Raw genomic sequence first — 11,403 nt, 5'->3', positions numbered from 1 at the left:
GACAGAGAGGGAGAGAGAGAGAGACAGAGAGAAAGAGAGATAGTGTGTGTGTGTGACCAGTATGAGTGAATGAGTTGGCATGTAAGTGGGAGAGAGTGTGTTTTTCCATCTGTATACAGAGCAGGGGGTCCTCCTGCACAGGTCTTCTCCACAGGCCAAGTCAGCATGTCGTTGTGTCTCTAACACTCCCAGAGGCCAGCAGTAACTAGCGCTCCATTCAGCCTGCCCCCCCCCCCACACACACACACACACCCCACCCCCCAGCACAGTACCTACAGTCCTACCACAGTTAGCTATCCTGCTGCTCGCTTTATCACACAGTGGAATAACAGTGGAGCACAGACAATGGCTCCGCGCATAGAGACACACCAATAGCACGCCAGGGCTCTTTGTATGGGGGTGACGCATGGGGAGAGAAGACCTTCTAACACTTTCTAACATCCCGAATGACAATACAGGATGTCAACCTACAAGCAGATTTATTTTCTCTCAGAGAGAAGAGGGGCACTCAAATCCACCTTAGAGAACAGCTCAGCGGTTTAACTGGCTTTTTGGTTTCCGTTTGATTGGCTGTTGATCGGAAGTGACACAACCGTTCTTTCATCAATCACCTCTCTATAGAACAATACAACAACAAAAAAAAACGAAATCAGAATCATTGTTGAAGAATCAAAGCCATTGTTGATTGGCTGATGGTTTGACTGGGATTTATGTTGAAATGATTGCCTTACACATGTTTTGCTCTGTCCTCCTTCTCTTCTTGCGAAGCGAAAGATGGGTGTAACTATCTCTATGTGGGGTAGATTGCGTTGGCCCACCCTCTCTGTGCTGGGGGGGGGGTAGCTGAGACTTTTACCTGAGGTATACTGAAAGGGTGGGGGTGAAGTGTGTTGCCCCGTGGGACAGGGCCACAGTGGAACCCCACACCAGCCCCAGTGGAGCAGGGTAAGACCATCTGCCCCCATGCATCCCCCAGTATACATACACACTCACACACACACACACACACACTCTAAACCCCCCCCCCCCCCCCCCCCCCTCCAAAGCCTCCCGTGTGGCAGTATGGAGGGGGCTTTGCTCTGTTTGATCTGCCATTCATTCAGTCAGCTGCATGCAGGGCATTGAGCCACTCTGTCCAGGCTGGAGATTAGTGGCGCCCAGCTACTGTCCACTGTCCCTATGGAAATCACCAGCAGATAACAACACCAACATGAGCCATGAGCCCAGGAGCTCTGAGCTCTGACAGGCTGTCCCCAAGCTGCTCAGCCATACCCCCAACAGAGCTACTGGGGGAGCCACTTCAGGAGGAAGTAGCAGAGAGATTCAACTTTATTCAAACTTTATTGATACAGTTGTTTATTTTTTTATTGTTTTTATTGTTTTTACCAATGTTGGCCAAAACAAACCATAGAAGGTTCTCCTTCTGTTATGAATGCATCCGACGAACATGTTCGCTTTTTATACGTCATCATGCTTACATCAGCAGGTCAATAATCAATCAGCACAAACAATTACATAGTGGAGTGTATTCTTCTTCTTCTTCTTCTTCTTCTTCTTCTTCTTCTTCTTCTTCTTCAAATGTCATTTTCCAGTGGCCACAGTGACTATGAGGAGCAGATGGAGGAATGGATGGAGGAATGGATGGATGGAGGAACAGAGGGCCCGATAGATGAAGGGAAGAGGGGACAGAGAGATGGAGGGATGGATGGATGGATGGATGGATGGATGGATGGATGGATGGGTCTGGTTATTACTGAGTTTATGAGTCCACTCAGCTAAGAGCCTGGGGGTAGTCTGGAGTGATGTAGTCTCTCTCAGCCTTAGTCTACACACACACTGCATACCGCCAGCTATTAGAGGATCAATAAGAGGTAATAGATCAGACCGCACTCAGCCTCCCTGCCCTACCACACACACACACACACACACAATGGTACAGCTACACTCACACACACACACACACACACACACACACACACACACACACACACACACACACACACACACAGACAAGAGAGGAGAAGAGAGGAGAGGAGAGGAGAGGAGAGGAGAGGAGAGGAGAGGAGAGGAGAGGAGAGGAGAGGAGAGGAGAGGACTGAACTGAACTGAACTGAACTGAACTGGGGTGGAGACTGTAGGAAATGATACTTTGTTGTTTTGAACACTGTCATGCAACTCTGCCCTGTATGAAAACAGTAATCCATTCCGCCATTAACAATGTCAATGTATTCTAAATGCATTCAATCAATCAAAGAGTCCATAAGAACCACATTCAATACTGTAAATGTCAATGCAAGCCTCAGCAATGCAGTTGATCAATTACAGCCCAAATTAGTTCCACTTCAATGGAAAAAGTGTAAACAAAAGTTTATTCCTGTAAATATTAGGGGTATTTAATATTCCTATCCAGCTTCTCTGCACAGTGTGTGTGCGTGCGTGTGCGTGTGAGCGTGCGTGCGTGCGTGCGTGTGTGCACATTTGGCTCAGTCTCCCTCCTCTAATGTTGGCACACTCCTGAATCCCTAAATGTCCGACAGAGATTCAGATGTTAATTATTAATAACAATATTGGATCATTCAGATTTAATCGACCTCTGATGGGGCACACAATATAGGGGTGATAAAATATGAAGTACATTGTGGTCCAAAATCATATTATGATTGTCTCTCGTATTTTGGAGTGAGTTATGACTCCACCTAAGAGAACATTAACCTGAGGTAACCTCAGCCATAAAACATCAATCGTCCACCAAAGGGAAGATATCATTAATATCACATTAATACAGATATCAATCTGACTGATAGCTCTCTGGAGCTTATAGTGGGCCAGTTAACGAGGTTTAGTGTGAAATCAATGCGTATAAACGACCAGATAAAAAATTCTGCCATGCGGGAGCCTCCGCGCTCTAAATCAGCCAATCAGAAAGGTGCTAATAAAAGCAGCCTTTTAGCACCGCTACGCTAACAGTGTAGTTTAGCCCTGGCAGCTCTCTCTCTCTCCCTCTCTCTCTCCCTCCCTCTCTCCCTCTCTCTCTCTCTCACTCTCTCTCTCTCTCTCTCTCTCTCTCTCCATCTCTCTCTCTCTCTCTCTCTCTCCCTCTCTCTCTCCCTCCCTCTCTCCCTCTCTCTCTCTCTCACTCTCTCCCTCTCTCTCTCTCTCTCCATCTCTCTCTCTCTCTCTCCTCCTTCTCATCCTCCCATCCCTATTCAACCACCCTTCAGTTCTATTATGAGACGGATAACCCATTCACTACCGCTTCATTGTATATATAATAATAATAATAATAATAATAATATAATATATATGCCATTTAGCTGACGCTTTTATCCAAAGCTACTTACATTGCAGTGAGTGCATACATTTCAGTATATATGGTCCCAGCAGGAATCTAACCCACAACCTAAGCATTATTAACACCATGCTCTACCAACTGAGCCACAGAGGACCACATTGACGTTCAAAGGTTGTATACACAGGGTGGGTTGACCCAATGAAGGTTGATTTAGGCCCACAGTTGTTAAAGATCCCATATTTCTACCATTTGAAGTGAGAGTGGGCTATTAAACAGTCGGCTGTAGGCTGACCCCTGACCCCAGGGCTGCCGCCCATCCATTACTGTGTGTAACCAGTGATGGAGAAGTTCCATGCCAGGGGTCCTATTGACGGATGCAGCAACTCACTCCCCCAATATCTCAAACACATCTTCTTCTCCCTCTCTCTCTCTCTCTCTCTCTCTCTCTCTCTCTCTCTCTCTCTCTCTCTCTCTCTCTCTCTCTCTCTCTCTCTCTCTCTCTCTCTCCTCTCTCTCTCTCTCTCTCTCTCTCTCTCTCTCTCCACCCCCCTCATCTTCTTGCCACGCTCTTTATTTTTCTGGTCTTGTTCTTTCTCTTTTTCTTTCACTCCCTCCCTCCCCTCTTTTCTCTCTCTCACACACTCAAGTAGAGAGAGAGATCTGCAGGACACCATAAACCAGTCAAACAGTGAAATGAACAGCAGCAGCGTGTCCTATGCTGAAACCCCACTCACACACACACACACACACACACACACACTCACACAACCACAGCCATCTCATTTCAGAAATTTAGGGGGTAATTCACATCAGTGATGTCGTGGATGGTCTCAATCACAGTACAGCAATACCAGTCAACTCCATATCCATCTCACATCTACTGTACAAATACACTGATCTCTCAAGACATCCACTTTCATTTTCCAGTATTTGATCAGAGTGATGTATGCTGTTGCTCCTGTGTCTACAGTCTACAGGCTCTTAGTGTGAGGGGATGACAGAGAGGTCAAAGGGGACATAGCAGAGCACAAAGACAAAGACTCTACACTGTGTCATCTGTCAGACCCCATGCTGCCACCTCCACAACCGATGGTGTCCCTCCTAATCTGTCTCTGTAACTCTCTCTCTCTCTCTCTCTCTCTCTCTCTCTCTCTCCTTCTCTCTCTCCCTCCTCAGCTTCAGGAGTACACATTTGGGACAGTTGGTGACAGTGAGGGACAATCAGAGGGCAGCAGATGTCATTGGGACAGCCTTTGTGTCTGAAGCGGCCCATTCTCTCCACCCACAGACCACCTCATTGCTGCACTCCATTGTCATTCATTTGGTGCTGGTTTGTTCATTTTCACTCTAGGGATAAACCCCTAACACATCACGCACACACACACACACACACACACACACACACACACACACACACACACACACACACACACATATACACACACAAAAAAACACACACACACACACACACACACACACACGAGCATGGGCACACACACACACACACGCACACACACACACACACACACACACACACACATGACAACAGGCACACAGACACACACACACACACACACACACACACACACACACACACACAAACACACGCAAACACACAGGCACACACACACACACACACACACACACACACACACACAAGCACAGGCACACACACACGGTCTTCAGTCAAAGAGCTTTTAACCAAATATATATGTTGGGAAGGACTACCCCTGGGCGCATCACATACAGTAGAGATCCAAGGATTGTTTAAACACTAGTAGCACCCTGAGGTGTGTAAAGTCACCGCTTACACAATTCAGGTAGAATTGCTAGATTTATGTCAAGGATTATTATGATCAGCTGGAGGAGTGCTAGATTATGCTTTAAAATAATTAACGGATGAAAGCCTAAGACACGTAAATACTAACGAATAAACATTTTTCGTTTATTTCCATATTAGTCGTAATAATTCTTACTTCGAAATATCCTGAATATTAACGGGTTGACAACAATAAAACGCAAAAGAGAAATAGATCGGTAATCTGCCCAATATAACCATCCGCTTGAATTTCGATGTAATTGGTCCTCTATAATATCTAATAATAGAGTTGTGTTCACATAAAATTAAACTATAAAGAAGCATCGTGACATACTTTCATTTGTAGATAAGGATGGAATCGAAAACTAGGTTTCTGTTTAACTGTAAATTAAATTTCAAATATAAATTATCCGTAAATACTGTATGATTTAGACTAGGTAATAAACATAACTTAATACTGCATAGTATCACTTCAAAATCAAATGAATCAGCGTTATTTTCATGCTCAGAATTTTTATTAGATAATTAATATTAATTAGAAAGCATATGCTTTTAACAAATACAGACACATACATCGACTGCTTTTGCAGCGTACTAGAAACCGTCAAAGTAAAAAAGCAGACGTAGGATGAATAGAGGTAGTAGGATTCACATTATATGCAAATAAAACATCACGTTTACAAAGACAAACACACGTTGATTTACTTTGAAAGCATTTTTAAATTCTTATTATTACACAGCATTTAGACAATAATAATAATAGCAATAATAATAATTCTAAAGTAATTGCGCTCACATAGTGTAGGCCTTTGTGAATGCGTTTCTGTATCATGACTTGCACAGGCTAATTAACTGCAATAATGTCCAAATATATTCAAATATGAAGAACAAAAGCTTTCAGCCACAAACACAACGTAAACGAAACCGACTCAAATAAATAGATACATTTGGAAAAACAATTTACAGTGTAAAATACATGAACGTAATGATATTAAATAAATATGATCGAAAACATAAAGCGAATTCTCTGGGAAGCTTCCTTGTGTAGCAGCGACTTTATCTTCACCAAATATTTACTCTGCATGTTGTTGACTAGTTCCAGGGCCGATATTCTGGGTTCAGAACCGCCAGTCCAGTGTAGGGGAAGTTCTCTTCCGCGAGTCTTTGCGTCCTGGAGCAATCCTTGCTCGTCGAAAACATAACTTTTTCATCCATAGAGCCATTCACAGAGATTGAAGGAGGGACCGCGGTTTCCACAAGTGGTCGTTCTGTCAGAAAACAACAAAATCTACATTTAGGACAAACATCGAGTAATGATGGTATACTTGTGATAAAATAAGTAGGCCTATCTTTGAATATTTCACTCCAGTATTTTTGCGCACACAATATGACTATACACGTCCTTTTAATTTAAATTGCAAACAATTAAATGTTCTTACTTTTGTGACTCTGCATGTGTAATTGGAGTTCTGGCAGTTCTTGGAATGTGTTTCCACACACATTACAGGGGTGCGGCTTGTCTTTGGCGTGAGTCCGCCTGACATGGCTGTCGTGGGCGGCGTGCGAGGCGAAGGCCTTCCCGCAGTGCTTACACTTGAATGGCCGCTCTCCAGAGTGCTGGCGGATGTGCGTGCGCAGGATACTTGAAGCAGTGAAGGCCTGGAGAAAGGAATACAGAAGTGTGTTTCACTTAAAGAAAAACCCCAGTAGAGAACGTGTTATTTTCAGCAGTTTTTTTTGCCTGAAATTAGTCTACTGTAGGCCACCATGACCCCATTCAATGGCAACAACATGTTGACTGTTGCACAAACAGACTGCCACCCATTTTTGCATGTCATTGAAATAGATGAAATTAGATTTTGTATTTCATTTGATTGAATTGTTGATGAATGTGTCAAAAGAGGAACGCACAGTGTCTGTTTAGCAGAGAATTTGGTTAAACAAACCATTCTTTGAGTACATAAAAAAGCGAGGAGAGAGCAAACCAACAAAGACAACTTCTGCTCCTTCTAGGGCCGTAAATTAAAAGTGTAATCTCGGTGAACAAAAGGGTGGGTGTACATCTGGCCATAATTAGCATGTAAGTGTCTCCGCGGAGCGTGCCTGCATCGGGCGATAATAATGAGGGGCTCGCGCCAAATGCACCATGAAATGAGGAAGCTCCTGAATGGGTGAGCTCGAGCTCTACTGGGTCTATAGGCTATGCGCGCGTGCGCTCCCAAAGAGAATACGTGCACAAGGACCGGCACGGGCACGGGCACTCACCTTATTACAGTAGACACACTTGTAGGGGCGCTCTCCGGAGTGCACGCGCATGTGTTTGTTCAGACTGGAAGACTGAGAGAAACTCTTTCCGCACACTGAGCACTGCAGACCGAGAGGAGAGAGGTAATACATATGAGCTTGTTGTACATATTGTGGAATTATATTGGGATACATCAATAAAACAAATGAATAAGGAAAAATAAGTATTTTTGTCAGAGACGAAGGCGATTTATCTGATAGCCCATGCGCAATGCTGCTTCAGCACCACCCAATAATTAGCATCAGGGCGCTGCTAATCGAACATCGCGCGCGCGCACACACACACACACACACACACACACACACACACACACACACACACACACACACACAGAAGAAGACATACCTTGTGTGGTCTGTGTTTCTCGTGAACGTGTAAGATGTGGATGCGCAGTCGATCTCTCTTCTCGAAGGATCTGTTGCAGAGGTGACATGGGAACTTCCGGTCGCCCTGATCCACGCAGCGCGTGTACTTCAGATGCTTGTCTCTGTAGTACCTGTAGGCGAATACTTTCCCGCATCGGTCACAGTTGAATCCCTCCCCAGAGTCTAAATAAAAGAAAAAGAAAAAGAGGGGTTGACTTAGTATGTTGTAATAGCCCAGAAATTAACACATTTGATAACTTGGATAGACTATAATATAATAGAATACAATTGAATAACCTAAACCCTGCTCGGGAGACTGCTGGTTGGGAACTAATAGTCCATAATGAAATGTCTATTTGATATAGTGTATGAATATATCAACATATAGGTTATCATGAACGACGTGCTACAGCAGAAATATTCTGACCTTCAGGAGGGAGCAGGGTGTTATTCTCATCTGTGGAGTCTTTCAGAGTTAGTGGGATGCCTAGGAACTGCACGTAGCAGTCCCCGTACCAGACTAGCAGCTCTTGGCCCGGACGGACCTCCTTGCAGGCCTCGTAGAAGATCTTGCCCTTGCTCTGAGCCGCGATCAGATTCTGCTCCTCCGGGAACCGAGCACATTTCACCAGGGACATCCAGTTCCCCGACGCACCATGGCCGTCCACAAAGTGACTCAAGCGGCCATTCTCAAATACCTACACACACACACACACACACACACACACACACACACACACACACACACACACACACACACACACACACACACACACACACACACAGAGAAGAGAGAGGGAAAGAAGAGAGAGAGGGAGAGTTATTATGTTATTATGTGAACTTTGATGTGGCTACAAGGCAAAATATAATTATTTTGCAGTTAATCAAGCTGTTTAATCGAGTCCAATAACTTACCTCCCACATCAGCGTGTTGTCAGCGTATGTTTTGATCTCGCTCGTATTGACAAGTTTTCCCTGGAACGGGCCGAACCGAGTACCCTTAGCAATGGTGCTTTTGTTTGCGAAAACTCCGTAATGTGACACACTTCCATAAGTTGTTTGGAGGATAGATAACTCTGCAAATAAAATCAAAGTCACATGAAACCTCACACTCTTGCTCTTATAATTAAACATGGTAACTCCTAAATAGTATAAGGACATACCTTCGGGAAGTTCGAGCGCTCCAGTATCCAGTGAGAGATGCTGTTTTTCAGAAACTGTAGGAGAATATTCAAGTTAATGACTGTTAAACATGACAAGATACACAGTAACGAGTTTGAGAAGGGCTGCTTTCACATAGCCTCCAGTCTAGACTAAATTGCACTTTTTACGCAATATCTAAAGGTTTTTGTCATGAAGATTTCATTAAATAGTTATTGTTTGAGAGTCATGATTTAAAAGTTGTACCCTGTATTCAAGAGGTAATTCCTATAGGCATGCAATCATATAACCTGCTCATATGTTCATGATAAGTTGACTATTAGACCATGAACTAGTGGAACAGTGAATCAACCGATTGTGAAGTTGCATAATAAACAGATACAAGCAACTCATGGTTACCTGAGTTCGCTGGCAGGGCTACTCCTGAGATTGCGTGGCCCGCACTCTCCTCCTGGCTCCTGGAGTAACCATAGAGTACCGTGAAGAGATCGTCCTCGCTGAAACTATAAGTGCGCGTTTTCTCCGGTGATAAGTCGGTGCCCCGGTGGCGAAATAAGCGTTCCTTTGGCGGTGAGGTCGAGGGAGCGGAGGACCTTTCGCTCGATGGGCTGCTGAAGTCTGAAAGTGGTCCAGTAGCATGTTCTGTCACCACCGCCGCCAGATCTTCATGCTTGGAGTAAACGGTATGTCCGGGCATCATCCGGTTAAAGTACGGGATGCTGGACACGTTGAAGATTTGCTCATGGAACAGGGACGCTTGATGGCTACTGTGGCCAAAGAACGAAGGGGTCCCGCCGGCAAAGTTGAACGGCATGACTGCTTGGGTGTCCGTGACCAGACGGCCGAGCGACTTGAGTGGATGGAGGAGGCTGTGAGTGCCAGTGAAGAGGTCCATGTAGTGCGTGCAGGGCAGCGGGGCAGGGTAGTAATTCGATCCGCGAACAGGGCTTCCTTTCAGAGGGTTGGAGTGGTAACTCTTGTCCTTCACCGCGGGGATTCTGGACAGGGATACCGACATCACAGCATGTGGGGTAGCCAATTTGGGATTATTCAAATGATAAGAGTTGGAGTTACCTTGAGAGAGAGAGAGAGAGAGAGAGAGAGAGAGAGAGAGGGGGGGGGGAGAGAGAGAGAGAGAGAGAGAGAGAAAGAGAGAGAGAGAGATTAGTTTCACATCAATTCAGAGTTCAATTGTCAGGACTGTATCAAGATTTCGTATAGGCCTACCGTAAAACAGGAGTATTACTTTTTTTGCAAATTAGTTAGGCATTGGACAAATTTCAATGGGCTTATAGGCTAGGGGAACAATTCAGAATGGATGTGTAAAATAAACATAGCCATACTGATGTTTCACACATTTTACACATGGGAATTAAAGTTAGGCTATTCCATTTTCTTACATTTATTATTTCGATAACATATATGACTATTCTATTTCTGAGTGTAATCACCGAACATTCCTGAACGAAATGTCATCCATTCAGAATTTCCACATTTAGGCTATGCATTGGATTATTTAACGAAAGATAACTAAGCTATACTCTTTCTCCCAAAATATGTGTCATGCCTTATTTGTTGTTGTTGTTTTTATAGATGGTATAGACCAATAATTGTATACCTTCATCGTTAAAAAAAATCATGACAAACCGTTTTGGCATTTTTTCCATTTGGCCGAACACAAACAACTAATGGTTCATCAATATCTTTAAATTGGTGTCCTTGCATCTTAACTAGCCGGATGACTTGTAGGAAGCGCTCCCCAGTACAATAGCCAACAACCGAGACAAATCAGGGTCATGACACTCAAATTAAAGAACACCGGGTCAGAGGCAAAGGTCAACATTAATGAAGCTATCATAACTCTTTAAAAAAAAAAAACAGTTAAAAAGGTTAACCAAAAATCAGTAGCCCAATTCAATACCAAAAATCGGCAGCCTATAGGAATAAACCTGGGAATAGAATATTAGCCTATGTCATGAATATTTTCATAGATAAACTTAAAGAGGATATAGGCTATATTTATATACGATATAAGCTACATATTTGTGCCTTAATTTAGACCATCACAAATATTTAAGTAAAAGTCCCAGTCATCAGTGAAATGTGTCACTTACCTCGAAAGAGATTCTTTATGAATATGAAGTATAGACAGTCAAATCCATCCCGTTCTAGAACTTCTCTTGTAGACAAAAGGCGAGTCGCCTGTTATAATGGTTGTTGATGAAAAACGAATGCAAACTATAGAAGAAAGAGGAGCAGTGGTGTCTGTGTTTCTTGCTCAATGTGTTACTGGGAGCATACAGCAACTGTACGCATTCATAAAATAGAGATGCGCGCTGCTCAAGCTAGTCTACTCTCTCGCGCTATTGGTCAGGAATCTACTCACTCCAAGAGGATTTCACCTTTTCATGGTACAATTACAAGCCCCCCCCCCCCCCCCCCCCCCCCCCCACACACACAC

The 11,403-nt window shown here is 44.0% G+C and overlaps 1 protein-coding gene across 1 annotated transcript; it reads right to left on the bottom strand.

Annotated features, from left to right (window-relative positions):
- Positions 1-6,203: 6,203 nt before the first annotated feature.
- prdm14 (PR domain containing 14) lies at positions 6,204-9,960 on the bottom strand (the record flags this gene model as incomplete). The annotated part of the gene is made up of 8 exons (XM_083665161.1): positions 6,204-6,379; positions 6,551-6,770; positions 7,377-7,478; positions 7,762-7,964; positions 8,209-8,479; positions 8,697-8,857; positions 8,945-8,998; positions 9,342-9,960. The coding sequence occupies 8 exons, from the start codon at positions 9,958-9,960 to the stop codon at positions 6,204-6,206; spliced, it is 1,806 nt and encodes a 601-aa protein (XP_083521287.1).
- Positions 9,961-11,403: the final 1,443 nt, after the last annotated feature.

This window comes from Argentina silus (assembly GCF_951799395.1).
Source record: "Argentina silus genome assembly, chromosome: 1".
In the NCBI taxonomy this organism is placed as follows: domain Eukaryota; kingdom Metazoa; phylum Chordata; class Actinopteri; order Argentiniformes; family Argentinidae; genus Argentina; species Argentina silus.
This window is presented reverse-complemented; position numbering and strand designations above follow the sequence as displayed.